Source organism: Tursiops truncatus, chromosome 2, assembly GCF_011762595.2.
Source record: "Tursiops truncatus isolate mTurTru1 chromosome 2, mTurTru1.mat.Y, whole genome shotgun sequence".
Classification (NCBI taxonomy): Eukaryota; Metazoa; Chordata; class Mammalia; order Artiodactyla; family Delphinidae; genus Tursiops; species Tursiops truncatus.
Window position 1 is genome coordinate 113,343,001 of NC_047035.1, and position 27,751 is coordinate 113,370,751.

General features: G+C 35.6%; 1 protein-coding gene and 1 non-coding gene across 11 annotated transcripts in view; one reads left to right on the forward strand and one right to left on the reverse strand.

The window, feature by feature from the left end:
- The window catches only part of MYO9A (myosin IXA), a 268,571-nt gene that overhangs the window by 7,977 nt on the left and 232,843 nt on the right, over positions 1-27,751 (reverse strand). For 8 of the 10 annotated variants that reach the window (XM_033851931.2, XM_033851933.2, XM_033851934.2 and 5 more), the window contains 6 exons: positions 25,641-25,833; positions 24,049-24,177; positions 23,140-23,245; positions 22,257-22,388; positions 21,221-21,344; positions 19,621-19,674 (listed from right to left, as the gene is read on the reverse strand). In XM_033851931.2, coding sequence (XP_033707822.1) covers positions 19,621-19,674; positions 21,221-21,344; positions 22,257-22,388; positions 23,140-23,245; positions 24,049-24,177; positions 25,641-25,833 — 738 coding nt within the window. The remainder of the gene's footprint in view (positions 1-19,620; positions 19,675-21,220; positions 21,345-22,256; positions 22,389-23,139; positions 23,246-24,048; positions 24,178-25,640; positions 25,834-27,751) is intronic. The other 2 variants (XM_019949170.3, XM_019949149.3) reach the window with 1 other exon arrangement.
- Positions 22,035-22,107, forward strand: TRNAG-UCC (transfer RNA glycine (anticodon UCC)). The gene has a single exon. It is a non-coding gene; the product is annotated as a tRNA-Gly (tRNA).

Below are 27,751 nucleotides of genomic sequence, written 5' to 3' on the forward strand. Positions count from 1 at the left end.
AAAAGAAGTCCATACCTAGAGACAGCTGCTAAAAATTAAAGGCAAGAGAAAATCGTAAAAGCAGTCAAAAAAAAAAAAAAGTACCTGCCACAAAGAAGCAACTGTTTGATTCAAAGCTTACTTTTCAACAGAAACAATGTAAGTCAGAAAACAATAAATGGTATTTTCAAAAGAGGAAAGGAAAAAGTAACTGCCAATCTAGAATTCTATACATCACAAAAACAAACTTCAAGAATGAAGTTGAAATAAAGACATTTTCAGACATACTAAGACAGGAAATCTGTCACCAGCTGATCTGCACTAAAGGAAGGGCAGACAGAAAATGACCCAAGAAGAAAAGTCAGGGAGGAAGAAATGAAGAGCAATGAAAACGGTAAATATGTAAGTCTAAAATAATTTGCATAAAACATAAGAATAATGTGTTGAATTTAAAATACACCGGGAATTAAAAACATAACAACAACATCAACTACATCATATAATAGCTAAAGCATATTAAAGTCCTTGCATTATCTGGGAAAAAAATAAAAGTACCAATTAACAGACTGTGATAAACCACAAATTTATGTTGTAATCTTTAGGTTGACTACTAAAAGAAGAGTAAAAAAGTATAAAACTTCAAAACTAACGAAGGAAAAAAATGGAATAATAGAAAGTAGCCAAAAGAAAAAGGCAAGAACGAACCAAAAAAGGAAAGAAAGAAAAGAAACATATGTCAGGTAAGAAAAATTAAAAGCACAAAATAAAATAGTAGATTTAAATCCAAATATATCAGTGATTACATTAAATTAAGTAGATTAAATGCTCTAGTTAAAATCTGAGGATTATCAGACTGTATTAAAAAAAGAAAACCCAACTATATTGTTTACAAAGCATGCATATAAAACATTCAGAATTCAGAAAGGCTGAAAGTAAAAAGGTTGGCGTAAAAGACTTACCATGTCAGCACAGAGAAAACAAGTGTGTACACACCAATCAGTAGATTCATAGAACTGAACAACTTAATAAACATAAGTGATATAACAGACATACATAGAATTCACGATCTAACTACAGAATATTCATTACTTTAAAGCACATACAGCAAGACAATACATTTCCAAGGGTTCAAATCGTTTATCTGACCTTTAAATTAATTTAAAGTAAGTTTTCTGACAGTGCAGTTACACAGAGAAAACTAAAAATCCCTATGTATGCAGAATTTAAGAAATAGACTTCTATGAATAAAGAAGATATGGTATATATATGAAATAATGCCATTTGCAGCAACATGGATGGACCTAGAGATTATCATACTAAGTGAAGTAAGTCAGAAAGAGAAAGACAAATACCATATGATATCACTTATATGTGGAATCTAAAATATGACACAAATGAACTTATCTACGAAACAGAAAAAGACTCACAGACATAGAGAACAGACTTGTGGTTGCCAAGGTGGAAGGAGGTAAGGGAGAGATGGATTGGGAGTTTTGGATTAGCAGATGCAAACTATCAATATTATATATAGAATGGATAAACAACAAGGTCCTACTGTATAGCACAGGGAACTATATTCAATATCCTGTATAAACCATAATGGAAAAGAATATGAAAAGAATGTATATATATGTATAAATGAGTCACTCTACTGCACAGCAGAAATTAACACAACATTGTAAATCAAATATACTTGAATAAAAAAAAAAATAAGACTTCTAAAACACCCATAGCCCAGCCAAAGAAGAAATCACAATGAAAATTTTAAAATTCTTTGAACAGTAATATCAAAATCTATGGGATACGGTTTAACTCTGCCTATATTAAAGTTATAGCCTTATATGCATATATTAGAAAAAAAGAAAAGTTAAAAATTAAAGAGGTAAGTATCTATTTCAGGAAACTAGATAGAGAACAACAAAATAAACTCAAGGAGAAAAAAGAAAATAAACAGTAAATAAACATTAGAAAAAAGAGGACCAAAGCCAAAATGTAACTCTTTGAAAAGACTAATAAAAGATTTTAAACTCTGGCAAAATTGGTAAGAGAAAAAGAATTTACAAATAACCAAAGGCGGGAATGAAAACGGGACATCACTAAAAATCTAGTAGACATGAAAAGGATAAGAGGCTACTATGAACAACTTTATGTCAATAAATCTGAAATTTTATACAAAGTGGAGAAATTTCTACAAAAATCCAAGTAATACTGTCAAAAATTTACAAATGTGATTAATCTTATAAATTGAATCTATAAATAAAACCTTTACAGAGAGAAAACTGGAAGCCTACATGATTTCACTAGTAAACAAGAAGAAATAACACACAAATTCTTCCACAGAATTAAAAATAAGGGCTACTCTCCAACTCATTCTTAGAGGCCAGCATAAGCTTGATACCAAAACATAAGGACATTAAAAGGAAAGTCTATTATAGGACAATTTTAGTCATAAACAGGGGTGTAAAATTCTAAACAACATACTGTAAATCAAATCAAGCAATATATAAGGAGAATATTACATCATGACTAAGTTGGATTTATTGCACTAGTATAATGATTTAACATTCAGAAATTCACTCATTGTAAAATGTCATAACAATAAAATTAAAAAGTCTCATGCACACCTCAATACACGCAGTAAAGGAATTTCATAAAATTCAATATTAAATCACAATTACAACTCTTAGAAAACCAGGAATAGAAGGGGACATATTTAATATCATCAAGCATCTATAAAAATTCTATAGCAAACATCATACTTAGTGGTAAAAGGCTGAAAGCTTTCCCTTTGAGACTGGGAACATGCCAAGAATGATCCCTATCACCACTTCCTTTCAACATAGCATTGAAGGTTCTAGCTAGCGTAAGAAAAAGAAATAAAAGGCAGAAGGATTATGAAAGAACAAATGAAACTATCATTATTCATGAACAATATGACTGTAGAGGTAGGAAATCCAAAGGAATGCACAGAAAAATTGTTAGAATAAGTGGAAAAATACCAAAATCAATTGTATTTTTATTTAACAAGCAAAAAAGAGAAAACTAAAAGAGAATACAAAACTAAAAGAGAATACAAAAAATTTAAAATAACATTTATAATTGAATTAAAATTATTAAAATCCTAGTAACAATTCAAATAATTCAAAAGATGTGTAAGATATCTATATACAAAACTATAAAACAATTTTGAGAGGAACTAATGATCTACATGAATGGAGAGATATATCATGTTCACGGATGGGAACACTCAATATTGTAAAAATATCAATTCTCCCTGAAGTGATCTCTAAATTCAATGCAATCTCAATAAAAATCCCAAGACAATTTTTGTGAAGCTGATTCTATAATGTATATGGCAATACTGTATACAGAGCCAAGAAGAGTCAAAACGCTATTGAAGAAGGAGGTAGGATGACTTGTTCTAGCAGATATTTTTAGAAAGCTATAGTAATTAAAACAGTGGTGTTGGTACAAAGTCAAAACAGAGAGCCTAGAAAGAGAGCCACACATATAAAGACTCTTGATTGATCACAAAAGGGGAACTTCAGAGCAGTATGGAAAGGATGCTTTTTTAAATAAACAGTGCTGGATACCCATGTGGAAACATAAAGACCACTCCCTACACTATACCACATACAAAAATTTTTTCCAGATGGATTATATATCTAAATATGAAAGGCAAAACAATAAAGTTTTTAGAAGATAATAAAGATTATCTTTATAACTTCAGGTAGTAAAAAACTTCTTAAACATGACCCTAAAAGTACTAGTCTAAAGGAAACGACTGGTAAGGTAGCCTACATTACAATTAAGAACATCCTGTTCATCAAAAGACACCTTTAAGAGTGGAAGAAGAAAGCTTCAACAGAAGTAACCAATAAAGGGTATGTATCCAGAATTCATAAAGAACTCCTACAGATCAGAGAAAGACAGACAACCCAATTAGAAAACTGGGCAAGAGTTCTGAACAGGTCCTTCACAAAAGAGCATATCCAAACTGCCAACATACTTACGAAAAGGTGCTTAAGCACATTAGAGTCACAACACAGAAACTTAAAATAAGGCCCCAATGATACATCCACTAAAATGGTTAAAATTAAGGAATCTGGCAATATAAGTGCTGGGGAGGAAGTGGAGCAATTGGGAACTCTCATACACTGCTAGTAAAGTACAACCATTTTGGAAAAAAAGTTTGGCATTATGTACTCAGGTTGAAGATATATATCCTGTGACTCAGTAATTCCACTCCTACATAACCCCCACAAAAATACATCCATGTGTCCATCCAAACTACATGTAACAGAATGTTCATAGCAACATTATTCATAATTCCCCCAAACACAAGCCAAATGTCCAGCAATACTAGAATGGATAAACTGTGGTATACATATAGACTGGAATACTATACAGTAACATATATGAGCTACAATGAAACACAATAATATGGATAAGTCTTACACACATAAGGTTGATGAAATAAGTCAGATATAAAATAATACCTATTATATGATTCCATTTATATAAAACTCAAAAACAGACCAAACAAAACTATAGTGCTCAGGGATACATACTTTAGTGGGAAAACAACAAAGAAAACAGAGTAACTCAAGTTATTGCTTACCTTTGGGGGAGAGAAAGGATTGCGATTGGAAAGAGAAAGAGAAGAGCTTCTGGGGGTGCTGGCAATGTTCTATTTCTTGACCTGAGGTTGCTATGTGGATGTTTACTTCATAATTCATTAAGATGCAGATGTATGTTTCTGTGCTTTTTTTTTTAATGTGTTGTATTTCTCAACAAGTAAGAGCTCCTCTTCAAAGTTAACTATTTATGCAAATATACTACTATCTTTTGAATAGAATGGGACAATAAACTGACAGATTTCTGAGTTGATTTTGGGAAGAAGAAAGGAAGACATGCCGTCTCAGAAACAGAAACTGCTGAGCTAGCCCAAATGGTAAGGTGAAAGTAGAAGGTAGTTCTAAGGGCATTCAGACTGACTCTTCCAAGCTCACGCCCTCTAAAACATACAACAGGATGAATAGTAGGAGGATGAAAAGACTGCTATTCCACTTTTAGTTCTGAGAGCAAGAAGTAAAGAATATGCTAAGAAAAAGGCCCTCAAAACAAAAGGTCAGTCTGCAAATTTAATAGAGGATAACTACGGAAAAGATAGCATTGTGGAATGGACGCAGAGAACAGGGTTTGGAGTTGGTATCAACAGTGTTAAAGTCCATTATGACTGGTCAGAATTACATTATAAATTCCAAGACAGCTTCTCATTACATATCACTGTGACTATTTTAATGAAGCCAAATGAACAACTAAAACTTAATGTGATATAAAAGCCTCAGGGAGCTGGAAAAATCTGAGCTTACTCCTAGTATTCACTTCCCAGTATTCAATAAAAGAGCTGCCTTTGTTCGGCATTCATACCATCACCTGGCCGCCTAAAGTACTTCACTACGGGTTAGCTAAGAATTACTTAACAGAGCTGAAGAAAATCAAACTCCACAGGTCTGATCTCTCTTAAGATAGCATTAAATAAAGATCAAGGAAAAGCTGGAACCCCTACAGCCCAGAGTTCTCTTACAAGGTCAGAGAAAGTAAATTTTAAAGTTAATTACATAGAGCTTTTAGAAACATGGGAAAATGCTAATACTGTGTTAAAAACTGGACATAAACTGGTATACCATAGGTTCTTTTAAAATCTGCAAATATATAAAGGTATTTCCTGAGTGGAATAATATCCTTTATTCTCCATACTTTTCCATAGTAAGCATAATTTAGTTTTTTTAAATGGGATTTCTTTTTTTATAGCAACATTCACTATATATTCTCTTTCAGTGGTTTTATCCACAATTGTTTTTCTACCATCACTGCAAAAGTCAACAGAGTAAAAAAGGCAAATATTTTCTTCACATTATGAAAAAAATATTTGACCTTGTGGACTCCCTGGAAAGAGTTAGCAGTTAACACTTTGAGAAGTGGTTTGTAGTATCCTTTGTTCATTTTCCACTAGGTCTTTCTCCTATTTATTTGTAGGGGCTTCTCCTCATTAACTAGGGAAAATCAGACTTTGTGATATGAGTTGTAAATATTTTCTTACTGTATATCATTTCCCTTTTGCCTTGCTTATGGTCATTTCTGTCATGCATTAATACTTGATAACTATGCCAATGAACCTATGAACTTTTCTTTTAATGGTTTTATATAATAGAAATACCTCCTCTACTCCAAGATCACAGTATATTTTTCTATCATAATAGGGATTTTATTGGTTTTGATTGATCACATAGTTCATGAACAATGTGTACCCAATGGTTAATATAAGTACTGAAAAACCTATAAAGCCATATTGTAATCCTTTTCTGAACAGTTAGGCCAGTGACTTTCCAGCTTAAACTCTAGAGACAAATTATTCCTAAAATCAAGATTTCAACTACAATTATTTTCAAATGTTGATGAGTGTTAGGTCTAAAGTCCCACTTATCCACGATTTAATATACACAATATTCAAATTTCCAACCTCTCATTAACAAAGTTACTAGGAAAAGCTGGATTACCACTACCAAAGACATCACAGATAACACAGTTACGACAGAGAGCCAAGATCAAGAAGCAATTTAAGACATTACTATGCTTTTGGAGAGTTAACTATTTTCAGTTTGTAAAGAAATATAAACTAGCACTGATTTCACCCTTTCAAAATGGGAGAAGGTGGAATTCCCTTCTTCTTAAGAAACATATTTGTAACTGAACTCATAGAAACAGAGAGTAGATCGGTGGTTGCCAGGGGCTGGGGTGTGGGGGAAATGGGTGATAGTGGTCAAAGGGTACAAATTTCCAGTTACAAGATGAATAAATTCTGGGGATGTAATGTACAGCATACTGACTGCAGTTAACAATACTGTATTATATGCTTAAAAGTTGCTAAGAGAGTAGATCTTAAATGATGTTACCACCAAAAAAAAAAAAAAGAAATAAGTAACTATATGAAGTAATGGATGTGTTAAGTAACCTTACTGTGGTAATCATTTCATTATATATATATATGTATAAAATCATCACATTGTACACCTTAAATTTACACAATATTATATATCAACTATATCTCAATGTATATAATCTCAATATATATACTAGGAGAAAAAGAAAAACCAAAACACATGTTTTTAGAGATCTAAAAAAGTCACATTTAAAAAATTGATTTAAAAAAATTCTACTGGATTGTACAAGAAGTACAATACAGGGCCCACTGACTTGATAAATTATATTAATGTAATCACACTTGGCTTCAGTTTCTCTGTTATCTTAAGGTGTTTTTAGTTTCTTTATTAGCTACTTCAGTCTGTTTTCCTTTTGCTCCCCTTTCCCCTTTTGTTCCTATTTTTTTCCCTAAATTTATCCTTTTCTGCCTCCTGTTACGTATTGGTTTCAACTTTTGTAGGAAAGGTGTATCTGGTAACCTTCTTCATCGCCTCTTAGGCTCTTCCATAACTGCCCTTTCAGCTGAATTAAACTTCTTCTTGGATGTTTTGGCAATGTGAAGTTGAAGAGGTGGAATGCTTTTGTGCCTGCAGGATACAGGGCAGTAAACAGCTCTGCAAAGCTAGGTTGCCTGAGCTGTAAGACATCCCTCTGTATCTGCAGGTTCTGCATTCTTGGATTCAACCAACTGCAGAATGAAAATATTTGAAAAAAATTTCCCTAAAATTCCAAAAAACAAAACTTGAATTTGCCACCATGCACTAACAACTATTTACATAGCATTACATAACAACTATTTACATTTACATTGAATTAGGTACGGTAAGTAATCTAGGGATGATTTAAAGTATGCAGGACACCTATCCTTCTCAAACTATTCCCAAAAACTGAAGAGGAAGAAATGCTTCTGAACTCTTTCTATGAGGTCAGCATCACCCTGATGTCAAAACCAAAGACACCACAAAAAAAAGATAATTACAGGCCAATGTCACTGATGAACACAGACATAAAAGTCCTTAACAAAACACTAGCAAACCAAATTCAACAATACATTATAAGGATCATACCATGATCAAGTAGGATTTATCCCAGGGATGCAGGATGGTTCAACACCCACAAATCAATCAATGTGATACACCACATTAACAAACTGAAGAATAAAAATTATGATCATCTCAACAGATGTAGAAAAAACTCTGACAAAATTCAACATCCATTTATGATAAAAACTCTCAACAAAGTGGGTATAGAGAACAAACCTCAACATAATAAATGCCATATATGACAAACCTAACATCACACTCAATGGCGAAAAGCTGAAAGCATTTCCTCTAAGATCAGAAACAAAGATGCCCACTCTCATCACTTTTATTTAACATAGTATTGGAAGTCATAGCCACAGTAATCAGACAAGAAAAATAAAAGGAATACAAATTGCAAAGGAGGAAGTAAAACTGTCACTGTTTGCAGATGACATGATACCATACATATAAAAAAATCCTAAAGATACCACTGAAAAAATATGAGAATAAATTAATTGACTAAAGTTTCAGGATACAAAATTAATATACAGAAATCTGATACGTTTCTATACACTAAAAATGAACTATCAGAAAGAGGAATTAAGAAAACAATTCTATTTACAACTGCATCAAAAAGAAGAAAATACCTAGGAATAAATCTAACCAAGGAGATAAAAGACCTGTACTTGGAAAACTAAAAGACACCAATGAAAGAAACTGAAGATGATACAAACAAATGGAAAGATATACCATGTTCATGGATTGGAAGAATTAACACTGTTAAAATCACAAATACTACCCAAGGCAATCTACAGATTAAATGTAATCCCTATCAAAACACCAATGGCATTTTTCACAGAACTAGAACAAATAATTCCAAAATGTGTATGGAAACACAGAAGACTCCAAATAGCCAAACCAATCTTGAGAAAGAACAACAAAACTAGAGGTATCACATGCCCTGATTTCAAAATATACTGCAAAGCTACAGTAATCAAAACAGTATGGTACTGGAACAAAAACAGACACATAGATCACTGGAACAGAAACCAGAGTGTCCAGAAATAAACCCATGCTTATATGGTTAATTAATCTACAACAAAGGAGGCAAGAATATACAAGGGGAAAAGACAGCTTCTTCAACAAATGGTGTTGGGACAACTGAACAGCTACATGCAAAAGAATCAAACTGGGTTACCTTCTCATACCATATACAAAAATAAACACAAAATGCATTAAAGACTTAAACGTAAGAACTGAAACCATAAAACTCCTAGAAGAAAACACAGGCAGTATGCTCTTTGACACTGGTGTTAGCAATATTTTTTTGGATATGTCTGCTTAGTCAAGTGAAAAAAAAGCAAAAATAAACAAATGGGACTACATCAAACTGAAAAGCTTCTGCACAGTGAAGGAAGTTATCAACAAAATGAAAAGGCAGGCTACCGAACAGGAAAAGATATTTGCAAATGATATATCTAACAAGGAGTTAATATCCAAAAATATACAAAGAACTAATACAACTCAACTTCAAAATGACAAACAACCTAATTAAAAAATGAGCAGAGCACCTCAATAGACATTTTTCCAAAGACAACATACAGATGGCCAACAGACACATGAAAAGATGTTCAACATCACTATCATCAAGGAAATGCAAATCAAAACCACAATGAGATATCAACTCACACCTGTCAGAATGGCTATTATCAAAAAGATAGCAGGTAAGTGTTGGTGAGGATGTGGAGAAAAGGGAACTCTTGTGCACTGTTGGTGGGAATGTAAATTGGTACATGAAAGATTGTATGAAGGATCCTCAAAAAATTAAAAATAGAACTATCATATGATCTAACAATTCCACTCCTGGATATTTATCCAGATAAAACAAAAACACTAATTTGAAAAGATATATACACCCCTATGTTCACTGCAGCATTATCTACAATAGCCCACATATGAAAGCAACCTAAGTATCCAATGATAGATGACTGGATAAAGAAGATGAAGTATATATTATATGTATGCATGTATGTGTATACGCACATACATACACACACAATGGAATATTAATCATAAAAAAAGAATGAAATCCTGTCATTAGCAACAACACGGATGGACCTAGATTATGCTACGTGAAATACGTCAAACACAGAAAGACAAGTAATGCATGGTTTCACTTATATGTGGAATCTAAAAAAACAAACAAACATAACAAAACAGAAACAGATTAATAGATACAAAGAACTGGTGGTTGCCAAAGAGAAGGGGGGTAGGGGGATGAGTTAAATAGGTGAGGGAGATTAAAAGGTACAAACTTCCAGTTATAAAGTAAATAAGTCATGTGGATGTAATGTACAGCATAGGGAATATAGCCAATAATATTGTAATAACTTTCCATGGTGACAGATGGTAATCAGACTTATTGTGGTGATCATTTTGTAATATATAAAAATATCAAATCAGTATACTGTACACTTGAATATTGTAAATCAATTATACTTCAAATAAAAAATAAAGTATAATGGGAGGATGTGTGTAGGTTATATGCAAATACTATTCCATTTTTTTTTAAACAGGAACTTTATTTTGTTTGTTTATTTTTGGCTGTGTTGGGTCTTCATTGCTGCGTGGGCTTTCTCTAGTTGAAACAAGCGGGGGCTACTCTTCGTTGTGGTTCACAGGCTTCTCATTGCAGTGGCTTCTCTTGTTGTGGAGCACAGGCTCTAGGCATGTGGGCTTCGGTAGTTGTGGCACATAGGCTCAGTAGCTGTGGCTCATGGGCTCTAGAGCTCAGGCTCAATAGCTGTGGTGCATGGGCTTAGTTGCTCCGCGGCATGTGGGATCTTCCCAGATCAGGGCTCGAACCTGTGTCCCCTGCAGGCGGATTCTTAACCACTGCGCCACCAGGGAAGCCCTTTGCCATTTTACATAATGAACTTGAGCATCCTAGAAATTTGGTATCTTTGGGGCGGGGGTTCTGAAACCCCTATCATAGTATTCCCTGTGGATACTGAGAGATGACTATACTCCTAGCACTTTTATTTTTAAATTTTTAGTCTTTGATTAATTTAGATCAACATTTTAATTTTTCTTGTTTTTTCTCCACATGACTATCCTTTTTTCCTTCACCATTTATTGAATAGTATACCTCTGAAATGTCACTCACTTTAATGTTTATGATCCTTTCTTTTTCTTTTTTAAGGATTTTCTTAGTTTTCCTGCTTCCTTATTTTATTATCAATTTCAGTAGCATCTTGTCAAGGTCCCCCCAAATATTCTTTTGTTGTTTTTATTGACATCACATCTGTTGGTAAAATGTTACAAAACTCTTTCCTTGTCTATGAGAATTTGATCTTTGGTCCATGTTCTAGCTCAGGACCCTGGAAAACCTGATAAAGGTAGCATGTAAATGATGTTACTAGACAACACTGTCTCTGGCAAAAATTACCGATTGGCATCTGAAGAAGGAATGATAAATTATAAATATCTAGTTGGAACCTATATATTTAGACTCTTTGAGTGTGGAGTCTGCTGTAATTAGACATATCCCTTGCAGGGACCCTGGAAACCATGTCTGGAATTTTATGAAAGATACTGACTCCTGTGGAGGCATGAAACTTCTAAGGCAGAACAGATCTGCAACCACTAAATGTGGACCTCTTTTTCCTTGCACTTGAGCTGTGACTTGAGAGACTAAAGATATAGCTAACACCCTGATGGTGGCATGGCAGCATGACTCGCTACAACGACTCTGGCATAAAAGGAAGACCTTATGTTGTCTGCTGGCATGCTGTGCTTCCTGTCCCATATTCTTCTACATGATTCTGATGCCAAGTGTAGCTCACGGTAGTCTTATGAGTCTGAAAGTTTAGGTGAGTCTCAACAGATCCTCTCTCCATCCTACTGGGTGTTAGAACAATAAATGAATAGATGAATTTAGGAAGAACTGACATCTTTATATATTCAGTCTTCCTTTCCAAATGCATTTATTTGTTCAAATCTTCTTTTGTAATTCTTGAGGTTTAAGACTCTCTGTATAAATCTTCCACATTTCTTGTTCTACACTTCTTAAGTATATTCTTTGGTATTTTATGTTGCTGTTTTGAGTGCATGCTAATAAAAATGGGCATTTTTCTTCCATTATATCATCCAATGGGTAGTACATATCAAAGTTATCAATGGTACTCAGATACCCTATAATTTTAATTAGTTTTTAAGTTGATTTTCTTGAGTTTTGCATATATACAGTCATAATGAAAATAGTGATAATTCTACTTCTTCTTATAAGTTTTATACCTCTGATTCCTTTTTATTACCCAATTGCATTAGATAGTACCTCCAGATCAAGGGCAAACAACAGTGAGGATAATGGACATTCTTGCCTTTTCCCAGTTTTAATTAGAAAGGTTCCAATGTTTCTCCATTAAGCAAGATACTGGTTTGGGGGATATAACAGATATATTTTATCATGCTAAGGAATTATAGATATATCCCTATTTTAATAAGAATTTTTAAAAAATACCTGTATAATTATATCAAATGCCCCTTAAATATCTATGAGGATATTATATTTTTCCTACAGATCAATTAACATGGTGAATTATGCTAATCGAATCATTCTTGCATTCCTGGGTTAAATCACACTTAGTCAAAGTTTATGTTTATGGGCCACTGAGCTATGCTTGCTAATATTTTAACTTGGGATTTGGGGATTAATATTCACAGATGAGGCAGTTCTGAATTTATATATCAAGTGTTTTATTGATATACACATATGTGTATATATATATGTGTGTAAATATATATATATCTCGGTGTATCAAGTCCTGTTCTATGGCTTTACAAGTATAAACTCATTTAATCCTGTGAGTCTGGTACTATTAGCTCCAGTTTATACATGAGAAAACTGAGGCATGGAGATTAAATGACTTGCCCATGTCACAATAGCTAGTAATCTGGTGCTAGGATTTAAACACAAAAGTTTAGTCCAGAGCCCATCCTGTACTCTGCTGCCTTTAATACTTTCGTGTAAAATTTTTGTTAGTTTTTCTTTTTTGGGCAGGGTGTTAAAAAGTACCAATGTTACACTCTTTTCATAAAAAAAGACCTTTTCCCTCTCAGCTCTGGAACAGATTAAATTGTATTGTTATGTTTTTAAAGGGTTGGTAAAATTCTTCTGTGAAACTTTATGTCCAGTGTTTTTAAAAGAGGAAACTCTTAGACAATCTTTGATGGCCTCTCAAGGTCTAAAAAGATCAAATCCAAACTACTAATCCTGGAATTTAAGAACCCAAAAACTTATTTGCTAATTCATTATATCTTATCACTCTTCCCTTCCTTCATTCTTACCAAGAAATCTTACATTCTAGCCATTGAAGTTTATTCAGTGTTCTCAGGTATTAAGTCACCTAGCTCTCTATGCTTCCCTACAGCTTTCTGAACAGACAAGATGAGATTTAGTAAACTGAACTACAACTATTTATACCTTTGCTTACTAGACTGTTAATTTATCTAAAGAAGAGATCTTGTCATTTCTATACCTCCAGCACCTAGCACAAGTGCCTAAAACACAACAGAACTGTTACATTTTTGTTGAAAAAATGAATGAGAATAAATGAAAATGAATCAATAAGTGGGGCTAGGAAGACAGGTCTCATCTGCAGAAGAGAATGGGAAGGAAAAAAAGATGTGTCTAAAGTGTAGTCTAAAATGAGAAGTACCTCTGAAGAAACATAGATGGAACGTAGTCTCATTTTTATTTAGTAAAACTGTAAGTTTAAAAATATTAAATGGATTTACAATACTGAATTGAATTCATGTTTTAACTCTACAAAAATCTTCCTAAAATAATAAAAGAAGGGCTTCCCTGGTGGCACAGTGGTTGAGAGTCCGCCTGCCAATGCAGGGGACACGGGTTCATGCCCTGGTCTGGGAAGATCCCACATGCTGCGGAGCGGCTGGGCTCGTGAGCCATGGCCACTGAGCCTGCGCGTCCAGAGCCTGTGCTCCGCAACGGGAGAGGCCACAACAGTGAGAGGCCCGCGTACCGCAAAAAAAAAAAAAAATAAATAAATAATAATATAAGAAACATAAAACTATGAATACCATAGGACTGTCATAACTTCACTACATATATATAAGGAAAAAGTTTAAGGGAAATACAAGTATTCTAAAATATTAATAGAAAATTGTGATTTTCTTCCTGCTTTTTGCACTTTACCCTACTGTTCAAATTTTTCCACAATGAGCATGAAACAAGTATGTAAATGTGTCTTTTATGTAGAAACACAAGATCTTAGATTTATCAAATGCCTAGTTTTAAAAGATATTATATACTGTAAGAGAAAGAAATAATTCCAGTCATTTGAAAATGATAAATATAAAATAGTTTATCTTTCAAGTTCTGTGAGAAAACAGCTTCTTTAAAAGCACTGAGTACATCATTATACAAAAAGAGCTAGTATTAAGTTTCAAATCTGAATTTTTTAAAAAAGGAGATAAAAGAGTGAAATGAAAATATTTAACAATCTATTTTTAGGATACAACTGGTAGATCTAGCAGCAAAAATTGCATAGCGAGCCACCATCATTTATTCTTGTCTAGTATTCTGTACTTTTTACTCTCTAAACTCTCAACCCACCTGGCTCACTCACTCTGCTGTTTGTAAATCTTCACCTTCTCTTCTCTCACATATAATCCTGTCATCCCAAGATCACAGAATCCTTATATTTCCTTACTTCCTAACTTCTGCCTTTTATTGCCCCAAACCTAATTTTCAGGCCTCTTGAAGAGCGTCATGTCCCCTTGCCAGATATTACTGTCGTTCTTCCACTCCTATGGAATTCTATCTACAAGAATTCCCTACATAACTTTTCTTCCCATTTGTCCACATCTGAGAGAGATGATTTCAAGGCTTCAAAAGAGATGCTTCTTTCACATTTCACAAAAAAGAGCACAAATACTGTTCTCCTTTTGCCTACTCTCCCAAAGAGGTCCTGTGCCTAATCCTCCTCATCATTGGCGCTGCATGTTTCCTGCATGTGGATCTTCAAGTAATGCCTCTTGCTTACCATCATGATCTTTGAAAGAGGGTTCCGGAGGAATAGAAAAAGCAAGGGTCTTCTGTTGTGGTGTTACCAAAGAGAACACTACACGTTCTTATTACAAGAAAAAATTATTAACTGTATGTGGTGATGAATGTTAGCTACGCTTATTATGATAATCACTTCACAATATATACATATATCAAATCATTGTGCTATACCTAAAACTAAGAATGTTATATGTCAATTATATCTTGAAAAAAAAAAGATTAATACTACAAAAATACTTTCTGGTCAGTACCAGAAACAGTAAGAACACTTCTATATTCTCAGAAAATCTTCATTCTCTGGGTCTGATTCTTATTATGTCAAGTCACCTGAATGTGAACAGTAGACTTAGACAGCATGCACTAACATAAGGAAATGACAGGACCCTTTGCTAGAATCAAGTCCACACTTGGAATATCTTTTTCCTTTGGAGTTCTTCAAAGCTGCCACATTTCAATTGATTCTTAACTTTCCAATTATTAATACTTAACTTCTGGAAGGGCATTTCTTGCTTCTTTTGGTGTTCTCAGTTGCATAGCTTACCCCCACAGATCCACAATGATACAGAATTGCAGGTATGCAAATTTCTAACAGAGACATGCAGGTAAGTTCTTCAATAAGCCTAGATGACACAAAATTTATAAGTACTGCCAACCACTATGAGTGCCGCAAGAAAATCCTGAAAAGACTTAGAGCAATTTTAAAATTCCAAACTGAGTACATAAAATAGCAACTGATACTATTTTTAAAAATTAGAATGTTGTTTTTAAAATGCTTTTTTTAGAACCCCTGTTCAACTAGACTCATTATGAAGAAAGCACTCCACAGTTAAAGTTTTGGAAGTACTGCACATTATATGCTAAACTTTGTTTGGCTATGAAAACCTTTGTGTGTAACATCTTTCAAGAGGATAATTTGTGAGGGTTCTATAGATTAGTAAACTTTATTTCAAATTATATTCTTCATATTATCTTAAATAATACTAAATCAATACTTATGCTTAGAATTATAACAAAAATAAGTTACAAAAAAACCCCATTTGTTATAGAAGAGGCATAACTGGATGGACTGTGAGCATATCATATTCTGAAATCCTACTCTTGGAATAGCCTAGAGTCAAAGATTATGCTCCATAAATCTAATTATGTGGAAAGTACATGGTAGCAGAAACATATTTTCAAAATGACATGATCAGGATTCAACCTATTATAGTGATGGCAAATATGATTACTTACAAGTCAAGAGTCTCCTAACTGATATATGGCTGCCAGTCTTGCCCATCTCTAATCCATTCTTCTTTAGAATGCTACCAGCTATTTTTCTAAAAGAAATGATGGTGACATTCCCCTACTTCAAAACCTTTCCATAGCTCTCAAGTGCTTCAAAACGGGAAAATTCAAAATTCTTTTTTTTTTTTTTTTTTTTGTGGTATGCGGGCCTCTCACTGTTGTGGCCTCTCCCATTGCGGAGCACAGGCTCTGGACGCACAGGCTCAGCGGCCATGGCTCACGGGCCCAGCCGCTCCGTGGCATGTGGGATCTTCCCAGACCGGGGCATGAACCTGTGTCCCCTGCATCAGCAGGCGGACTCTCAACCACTGCGCCACCGGGGAAGCCCCAAAATTCTTAATGCTGCACATCTGGTTCCAGTCTACCTTCCCGAACTCTTCTGCCACTTCCACACCACCTGACCAGCTCAAGCTACACAGGGCAGTCATTATTCACAGATATCTGTTTCGTGCTTCTTTGCCCCTGGAATTGTCATTCCCCTGTCTTCTCACCATTTGTTAAATTACTACTCATCTTTCAACACCCAACCCAAACGACTTTTCACATTGGCAATAATATAACATACTTTTTGAAAATTCATTTCACTCTTCATTTCAGCAAAGTCACCATTGTATTTAATTACAGAATAGCAATTTTTTTCATCTATGAAGACCTGAATACTATTGACTTTGATTAGTTTATTTGTAGTGAATATCCTAAAACTCACTGCTCTCTCCTAGATTCAATTCTTAGATTCAATCCCTTAGATGCTGAATGAATACCAAATACGTCCTAGACACGGTCTTGTTCTTAAGTCTGGGACTAACACCTTTTCTACAGCTAGAGATGCATATGCAATAGGATGTTAAGTGGGATTTTTCCTCTTGTTGCAAACTTGTGGCTAAGATCCAAAGCTGAGGATAATTAAGCAGCCCTTCTTCTAGCTTTAAGGAGCCAAGAGTAGCTGGTACCAGCTTCTCCTCTCAGGGCTTACTGAGAGTTTCATTTTTTTAAATCAATACTGTGATCAATATTCTAACACCTTTCCCTCAATGTAAATCTAAAAAGGCTAAAAAGAAAGGGGGGTTATTGGAATTTCAGGGAAACACAGAGTTTATGAAAAGAGGATATTCCCTCCCCTCTTACAGGAAAACGGCAGTGTCATCACTGAATCCAGAAGGTAAGAATCAAGATTTGAGTTCATCTAAAAGAAAGGGAAACTGGTATTTCATTCCATTTGGTTGTCTGTATAGGCAGAAGACTTACTGATTTGCAACTCTGTTATATGCACAGGGGAAAAGAGAAGTGGGGAAAGAGTGTGGTGGGAAGAGTCAGATAGAGAGGTAGGCAAGACTTACCCACCTTGAGTTCTTGGGAACCAAGAGGTATGAAAAATGTAACCTTTCCCCCAGTGTGCTTGTAGGCCCTAGAACTGGCCATGGGAGGTAGATCTGATTGGGTAACGTCTTGAGGCAAAAAAAAGACATACATATCAGAGTCGCACAGTATGAATGCCATCCGTCAGGTTTAGCCAGAAGGTGTAACCAAAGCAAGGGACTGCCAATGCCTATAGCCTTCTGCTCACTGTCAGCAGGGTCAATTGGAGATACCACTTATCTTCATTTAGCCTACTGACAATGAGTTTGAATAGTAGTGCTGAACAACCAAGAATATTGTCACCTCAATACTGGCATATCACGTAGAATTCTGCCTTTCCTATATCACTCCTCTCAGTTTCAACACCAGAGGAAGAAACAGCACAAGAAAGAGGGTGGGCAGGGACTTCCTTGGTGGTGCAGTGGTTAAGAATCTGCCTGCCAAGGCAGGGGACACAGGTTCGAGCCCTGGTCCGGGAAGATCCCACATGCCATGGAGCAACTGAGCCCATGCACCACAACTACTGAGCCTGTGCTCTAGAGCCCGTGAGCCACAATTACTGAGCCTGTGCTCTGGAGCCTGCGAGCCACAGCTACTGAGCCCATGTGCCACAACTACTGAATGAAGCCTGCGTGCCTAGAGCCCGTACTCTGCAACAAAGACAAGCCACCACAATGAGAAGCCTGCGCACCACAACAAAGAGTAGTCCCCACTCGCCACAACTAGAGAAAGCCCACATGCAGCAATGAAGACCCAACGCAGCCAAAATATAAATAAATAAATAAAAAATTTAAAAGAACAAAAACAAAACAAACAACTCTTGGAGTCAGGTATGTTCTAGAATTTCGAAATTAAAAAAAAAAAAAACAAGGAAAAAAGGAGGGAGGGCAGAAGTGTGTGACAAAAAGAACCTACTCACTCACCCCCAAAGTTTTCAGCCCCAGATTAAGGTCTAGTCTATCCTGGAAGAAAGTGATGAGTACTGGATCAAGCCTGTGGCTGATGTTATAATATGAAGATATAATATGAAGAGAACTAAGTCTTAAATACCAGACTAAGACTAGAGCATTTAAAAATTATGGAATAGTCAAAAGATGCTGTTAAGGTAGTTGATATCCAGTAGAAAAGGGGATTTTGACATGGTAGAGTTGGAAGGCAGTTACTAGATAAAAAGCAAAACTGACTGACATTTATATCCCAGCAAATTGACATCCTTAATGAACTGGTTACACATAGATGGATAGTCTTTGCAATTAGTTTCCATATATATTGGTGTTCCATCTCTCCATTCTTTTTTTTTGTATGAAATCCTGGTATGAGATCTATTATACTATTATTATTTAAGTCTAGAACCAGTCCATCAATTTGCTCACTACTACTTGCAGCACTGTCTAAAAAATGCTGAGTAGATAACAGTCATACTTCTACGTCTAGGAAGACACCATCAAAGTCACAGATAGAAATGGGCAAATAAGCATTTCTAATGATGGAGGATGCTAAAAACAGTAATAGGTTTTTATGTAATAAAGGAAGAGACTGATGAGAACAAAGCTCACAGAGCAGAAATTTATTTGATACCTTAATGCTTTCAATGTTCACCTTTCAATGATCCAACCAAAGAAGAAATCCACAAAGAGGCTATTTGACAAAGAGGAAAAACCAGTGTATTATAAATGGACATTGTTCAACTGCATGACACAGAGGAAAGAAAACAAAGGTTCTAAAGAAAGAGAGTAAGAGAAAAGCAAGTGAAGGCTGATCAGGAAGTGGGACCTGAATTGGGGCTGCACATGGAGGGTGGACAGGCATGGATGATAGACAGAGCAGAACAACTCCTGGATGGATGAGAGACAATAATGTAAAGTGGCTGTGACACATTGCAATATTAATACATACCGAGACTGAATTGCGGGTAATGCTCATAAATCTAACTGCAATTAGTACAGGTTTCTGGATTAGGAAGGACATGAAAAGGAAAGCAGAAGGTTAGAATGTACATGTCATTGCCCCATTAAAGAGGTTTAATCTTTCAATGGAATGAATATATCTGTCTTCCGCAGCATCAGCAAAAAAGCACAGCTTGTCTACCTGCTTTGAAAAGTAGCCTTATGTAAAAGGTCTCTTCCTGTCTTCCCTGGATGGGCACTGCTAACTTGGGCCTCTCAGAACTGAGTTCATAAAAATTCATACGACAGAAAGGGTTTTTTTTTTTTTTTTTTTTTTTTTTTTTGCGATACGTGGGCCTCTCACTGTTGTGGCCTCTTCCGTTGTGGAGCACAGGCTCCGGACACGCAGGCCCAGTGGCCATGGCTCATGGGCCCAGCCGCTCCACGGCATGTGGGATCCTCCTGGACCGGGGCACGAACCCGTGTCCCCTGCATCGGCAGGCGGACTCTCAACCACTGCGCCACCAGGGAAGCCCAGGGTTTCACCTTTAAATGGGCTTTCTGTTTTCATTTCCTGGAGAAAAGATTCAGAACGTGTTCTGTGATGAGCTTTATTTAATACCTTTACTGACTGGAGAAATTCTGTGTTTATGTTTGTTTTTAGAGAACACCCTTCATTAACTTAATCTACAGACATTTGTTGTGCACTTGTCCTGTGCCAGGCAGTTTAATAGTAAAGGAAGAAATGGAGTTACTTTAATGCTAACCTAAGTATAAACTACCAAGTATAGAGGAAGTATTGCTGGGCCTCTGCAAAAACATGGGCACAATGATGGGGAAGCCTGTTTCTCTTTAGAGATTTACTGGGGATCTGATTGGGTGTTCACTAATACAGTTTTGTTTTACAATTCAGGGGAAGGGTAGTAAATGGGCAATAATTAAACTTTAATGCAACAATAGGTTTCCAGTTATCTAGACCCTACTGATTATTGGTCAGTGTGAAATGGAGTTGTTTATATATAGGTCACCAGTTACAAAGGAAGATGTTAAACAGACAAATGGGCAAATGGAAGAAATAAATTATCATTTTTGTAAGGCTTTTTTCAAAACCTAGCAATAAACCCTCAAAGAAATCTTTATTTGATAATAGTAGACTCATAGTGGAGTTCTATATCCTATGACTCGCATTCTTGCAAGTGAGTAAGTTCTCTACATCCCAGAACTATTGGCAGGACCACCAAAAGTGACATGGTTGAGGTTGGGAACAGACGGTGGAAGAAAGTAGACTCAAAAGTTAGGGTGGGTTACGTTTTCATAGAAAGGACAGGAAAAGAAAACAGGGCAAATTATTAAACCACCAACATTTTACCCAAATACTTGATTTTAAAAATTCTTCATAGTTAACTGTATTCTGTGTATATAACTAAAGACAGCTCAAAGAACAAACATGAGGCATACATAGTACCCTGAGATAAGGTGACTTTTTTTTTTTTCACTTGTTCCATGTGAAAAAGATTCGGAGAATAATCTCTCTCTACATATCATAATATGTACTTAAAATCTGAGGAAGGCTCCCATTTCCCCCTGTGATTCCATGTCCTGCATCTTACCATTGATCTACGAATCAGTGACAGCCTGGTCTTTGCCTTATTCTCAGCAAATTCCAGGCTACTGATGTCTTTGAGACGAGCCTTATATTTATTCATTTGTTCCACAACAATCAGCTCCACACAGCTGAAACAGGAAAAGAGAAAACTGTTAAGTGCTGAAGTCAATCAAATAAATTGTCAAATCAAATAAATTGTAGCACCCACAGACTATTTTTCAGCTAAGTGTGGTAGATAGTTGGAGGATAAAAGAAAAATCAACATCCCTTATTTTATGAGCTAAGAGACAGGGTTTATAATGGTGGTTCACAACTTTGGCTGCACTTTAGTATCCATCTGAGGAGCAGTTGTAAGTCCCAATGCCTAGGCCACACCCCCGACCAATTAAATCACTCTCTGGGAACGGGACACAAACACTAGGCTTTTTTGGGGAAAGCTCCTTTTGCAGAAAAGGTTAAGAATCACCACTCTAGAAGGAAATCAGAGGTCCATGAAAAAAGGGCAAGGTGAAATACAGGAATATTGAAGTATTAAGACCAAAGGGATTCGGAGCCATAAGACTACAGTTAGACTAGATTACAGGAAAACACAAAGTATATGTAATTTGGTAAAATGGTATTTTAAAATACATTTGGAAACTATAATCATTCCTAAAGAAAAGCCAAATTTAAAAAATAAGGCCCTTCAAAACAAATGATGCTTAGTTGAATAGAACCTAAAGGAATTTTTCATCTTCAGCATAAAAAAGCCCAGTGGCACCTAGCAATCTTATTAAAAACATATGAACTTAAAAAAAAAAATCATTTGCTAGGGGAACTCCCTGGTGGTCCAGTGGTTAGGACTCTGCACTTCCACTGCAGGGGGCCCGGGTTCGATCCCTGGTCGGGGAACTAAGATCCCTGCAAGACACGCAGCATGGTCAAAAAAAAGAAAAAGGAAAAAAAAAGAAATCATTCACTATGTTTGATATCTGGATAAAGTGACTACACTGACTCAGAAGTCCCTGGGGTCTTGCAGAGGTGATGGTGACTGGCCTTACGTGGTAGTCTTACTGATGTCCTGCACACTTTGTAGTGGGTCGATGGTGTCAGGGCAGCGGAGAATGCAGGGTGCAAATACAATGGCCAAAGCATTAGCAGACATTCGATTAGTGTCTTCCTGTAGAGCAATCCTAAGAAACAAAAAAAACAAGTGAAACTAGGATGAAAAAGGAAAATTGCAGGGAGGTAGGCAGAAGAGATGAGAGAGAAATAAGATCAATGACATCAACTGCATAGTACTGGAAAGATGTTCCTATCAGTTGAAGGAAGATACTGTAGGCTTTTCCCAAATCTGTTCCTTTGCCTCTGGAAAGTGTACTTTTACTCTGTTCCTTGAAGCAATTCAGGCAAGCAGATAGCTGATCAAGGAAAAATTTGTGACTCACTGCCCCAGGTCACCGTTACTAGATGAACATGTCTACACAATGTAGACACTTTAAGGCATTTTCAAACAGTCATATAAGATATTTATCCAAAGAAAAAGGTGGCTTTCTTCCCAACCATTGCTAATATTTACAATCAGAAGAAAAGAGACTACCCCTGAATTGTCTTTTGTCAGTCAATTCCTGAGCTCCTATGAATTAGGTTATGTCAACAGACACACAGCCTTTCTAGCTCGGGAGTTAGATAACAGGCTAGGCTACACAGTGCCACCATGAGACTGAGGTGTTACATGGCTCAAACAGGGCAGAGAAGCACCTGCCATGCAATCTAACTCAGCTGAGGATTTCTGCTCCAAGGAATCATAACCACCTGTTTGAGGCATTGACTTTATCAACAGGAAAAAAAAAGATCTGTCAGTTTTTCATACGAAGGAGCTCTTCATTTATTTAAAAGAATCCAAGAGAAACTGTTAAGTGTTCCTTTGTTTCTTGAAGTTACCTGACTAGATGAAAGATGAGGCGTTCCAGTGTATTGAGATGAGTTCGGGAGAGCTGGTCAATCACAGAGTATACACCACGGATTGTCTCTTTCCTCTCCTGAAGGCCTGAAAGCAGTAAGAGCAGCAAATAAGAATGAATATCCTCTCTTATACACTACATATTCCTTCTGGACAGACCCTAGGTAGCAAGGGCGACTGGCTCTAGGGTTGATTTTTAGGAGTTTTAGCTATACCTGTATAGCAGAAGAACAACTCACAGTTACCACTAATCTCCCTTTGCTTGAGTTCTATACTCTCTAAGCAGTCTCATGAGTTTTAATCTATAGCCCAGTAATTCTTGATTACAGCAAGGGGCAAGAGATGCCCTAGTTTTTCAGGCATTTTGTGGCAAACCAATTCCCCATTAAAATTAATCAATTATTATATAAGTTATAAATCAGTCTTATGGGAATTGAGGAGTCAGGCCTCAGGGCCTAAACACCTGTAGGTAGGCCTTAATCAATATCCTACACATCTGTAGCACTGAAAAACTAAACCAACATGTTAGGCATGGCTTAAAATAGATAGCCAACTTTACACTGAGTTCTTGCCTAGATTCACAATTTAAATGAATATAAATCTCCTATTTAATTTTTAAATTTGTTTATAACCTTAGTCTTTCAATCTCTTTGTAAGAAGCAACTAGGTGACCTGCTCAGAAAGTTTTTAGGACACTGACCTTTTAATGAGTTTCTAAAAAAGTTAACATTTGAATAGGTGAGAGTTCACTGGCAGTTTTGTACTGACTGTATCACTTTTGGATCTATATGAACTAAACCAACTGAGAGGACGGCTAAATAATCTAATATGAAGATGGCATTCCTTTCCCAAGTGCAGGCCTTCCCTGAACCCAGGAAGCCTGTGCTTACCCATAGCTCGAAGAAATTCCTCATAGAGTTCAAAGGTCATGAGTGGATTGGGCAAATCACGAAGCCATTGTTTGAATACACTTGCAATGACGTGTATGTTATAGTCATCTAGGTTTACATTCTCAGCATCTATTCAGAGACAAGAGTTAGATAAGAAAGCCAAAACATGCAGAGAGTCAAATTATTCACCTTAGAAACTATCATGACTGAAAAATGCCTTCATGTTCTTAATCAGACTATCTTCTACAATCTAATTCCATGCTTTGGAACAGTGCTCCTACTGTGGTAAAGGAACAGTTGTTGTTTGTTGGTTGTTTTTCAAATGTCGCGGACTGATAGATGTGTAAAATAAAAGATCACAAGTTTTCATGTCAAGGCACTGTTAAATTGCTATGAATGTTTCTAAATGCTTTTTCTCAATTTCTGTACTTCTCTTGTGGATTGGTCTGTGAACGATACTTCTAGTAGTGATGCTTCAGATGACAAACATAAAAAAGGCTCAAAGGACAGTTTCTAAAAGTCAGACTGATTTTAAGTCATTCTCAGAGATGAAATGACAGTGATAATTGAGCTTAGGAAATGTAAAGAAAATCTTTACTCTGCTTCACTTATAAACTCCCTAGGGTTATACATGAGATGATTGGGATGATATAGGATGAATGATGCCTGTGGGTAGATTCTTGGTGACACAGGGACAAACTTTGCACCTATATGTGATTCAAAAAGATCTATTCCTGGGAATTCCCTGGTGGTCCAGTGGTTAGAACTCCGTGCTTTCACTGCCGAGGGCCCAGGCTCAATCCCTGGACGGGGAACTAAGATCCCACGAGCCATGCAGTGCGACAAAAAAAAAAAAATCTATTCCTTTCTAATAGTGGTGAAGAGTAGAAGTTGAACATAAAGCCAAAGTCAAACCTCTGCATACATTCCAGGACTGAGGCTAGAGCTCTACACAGATACATGTTCAGTTCACTACTTATCCATTTAAATAACTATGTCATCAATGTAGGAAGGCAAGAATATGCATCAGAAAGAGCACCACTTGGAGTCAGAATAACAGAGACTAACAGGCAATAGTTTAGATTATGGGTTAAATGCCAGCTTTGTCACTTATTGGTGGTGAGTCTTTGGGCAAGATCCTCTGTAAGCCTCAGTTTCTTCATCTGTAAACAGGGATAATAATCACTGTTTGGGAAGATTAGTACAAAGATCTGTTGTGAAAATTAATACAAAAACATCAGCACAGTGCCCTGCAACTCATCGACAGCTCATTATTCAATTTCCCTGAACCTAAATTTTCTTCTTTGTAAATTAAAGACATGATCTTACCAGACTGTTAAAAAAAGATTAAATGAGATCTGTCTGAAGTACCTAATAATGCCTGTACAAATGATATGCAATGTATGTTTGCTGAATTGACCACATAAAAACAAAGACTCTTTTGAAAGCTACAAATGATAAAACAAGCACCACAGAAAAGACTGCACTCTTCTGGCTGCAAGAAAATGATCAACATGTGATGAAAACTAAGAGCATAAGATGACCTATTTAAATAAAATTATTTGGTCTTGATTTAGAGGGCACTATCTTACCTGTATCTAGACCTTGTCGAAGCTCCTTGATTTTATTAGTTGAACCAGACTTTCGGTAAATACCTTCTGTGTATAATCCATGCATTTCAATGTAGTTTATAAGTTTTTCCACCACCAAAGGAACAGTTCGGTCTTCACTGGTCAAACGGGATAATTCAACCCCAAACTGTCGAGATGATAGCTCTGGATCATACTAAATGGAAAATAATTTTTGTTTCCAAATACATTCAAACATTGTTAAATATATTTATCCAATTCTTTAAGAGTAACTACTTTTTATTTTCCTCAAGTTTTACAAGCACAGTTATGAAAGCTGGGAGGAAAGGGAATTATGATAAATGCTGAGAGTATAAATATATGAGCTGTTAGTTTCAATCCTCTTCCACTAGGAATCCTCCCGACCCCTGCCAAATAATGGGGCAGAATGGAGGCAGTGGCAACTGATTACTGTTTCCCTTTCTATTAAAAAAATCTCTTCATGTAAAGATGGGATGTGGGCAAAGGAGAAAGGGGATAGACTTTGTATGTTAAACATTCACCAAGTACCATTTGAAAATCTGTTGATTTAAAATTAATTAGTTGTCACTAATTTCTGAAGCATAAGAATGCTTCGGTGTTTATGTAAACTTAAGGGACTATTGATGTCATAGCTAAAGGCAGAGGCATATATTGTCACTATATGAATTAGGTTATTTCATATTTGCAACTAGATTATAGCTGGGAATAGGAATATCACCTTTCTATCTCAGAGGGTTATTGTAAAAATTAAGTTACAGGTGAACATACAAAGCACAGTATCTGGTATATGGCAAATGCTTAATAAATAGTTAAAAGAAATAAAATAATGTTTGCTGCAATAATTAAAACAAAATAACTTTAGCCAATCTTTTTCCTATTACTAGGACACACACATGCACACGTATAATCTATTTATTTAAATGTTATGGCTATCCCTAGGGCATCGGGAATGTTAATAGTAAGACTTGTGAAAGCAAAAAAATAAAATTCTTGAAGGTATTAAATAAAAACTTCAAAATAGTTTTATTTGAAACCAACTAATCTAAAGCAAACATGCTAAAAATTTCTATTTCTTGAAATTAAGGGAAAAACTAATTTTACTATTCTCAACTGAGAAAAAGTGAACTCTGAGTTCTTATTGTAAAATCAATATATGTTTTTAGTTATTTTCTTTTTTTCTTCTGCGGGAAGGGGTGGCAGGGTGTCTTTAGTTATTTTCTGTCCGAAGTAATTTCCTTGTATATTTTAAATAAAGTTTTATTGAAGTATGACACATATATTAAAAAGTATATAAATCGTTAAGTGTACAGCTTGACAGACTTAGACAAAATGAATGCACACTTCTTACCAGAACCCAAATCAAGAAATAGAATATAACCAGTAGTTATCTCCCTCTCAAGACCCTCCCAACTACTATGCATTTCACCTTTCACAAATAACCAGTATCTGTATTTCTATCACTTCAAATTAGTCTTAACTGCTTTTGAACATTATATTAATGATAACATATAATATGCATTCCATGAGTTAAGTTTCATTTATTCTTGAACTTTATTTATTTTTGAATAATACAGTATGTATTCTTGTTTCTGGCTTCTTTCACTCAACATTATGTTTGTGAGTACCAACAGTTTAATCTCACTGCCATATTGTATTCCATTATACAAATATACCACAATTTATTTATTCATTCTACTGTTGATGGACATTCAGGTTTCTTTCAGTTTGGGGATACTTCAAATAGTGCTGATATAAATGTTCTTTTGTCTTTTGGCACAGATATCTATGTATATATGTTGGGTATATATCTTAGAGTGGCACTGCTAAGTCATGAGAAATGCTTATGTTCAGGTTTGATAGGTACTGCCAAATAATTTCGAGAGCTGTTAGGTTAACTCAAACTCCTACCAGTAATGTATGAAAGTTCCAATTGCTTTATATCCTTGTTAAGATGTTTTTCATTTTAGCTATTCTAGTGGGTATATACCTCACTATGATTGCAATTTGCATTTCCCTGATGATGATTAGTGAAGTTGGTCACCTTTTCATAGGTTTATTGGTCATTTGGAAATCCTCTCTTGTGAGGTGCTTGC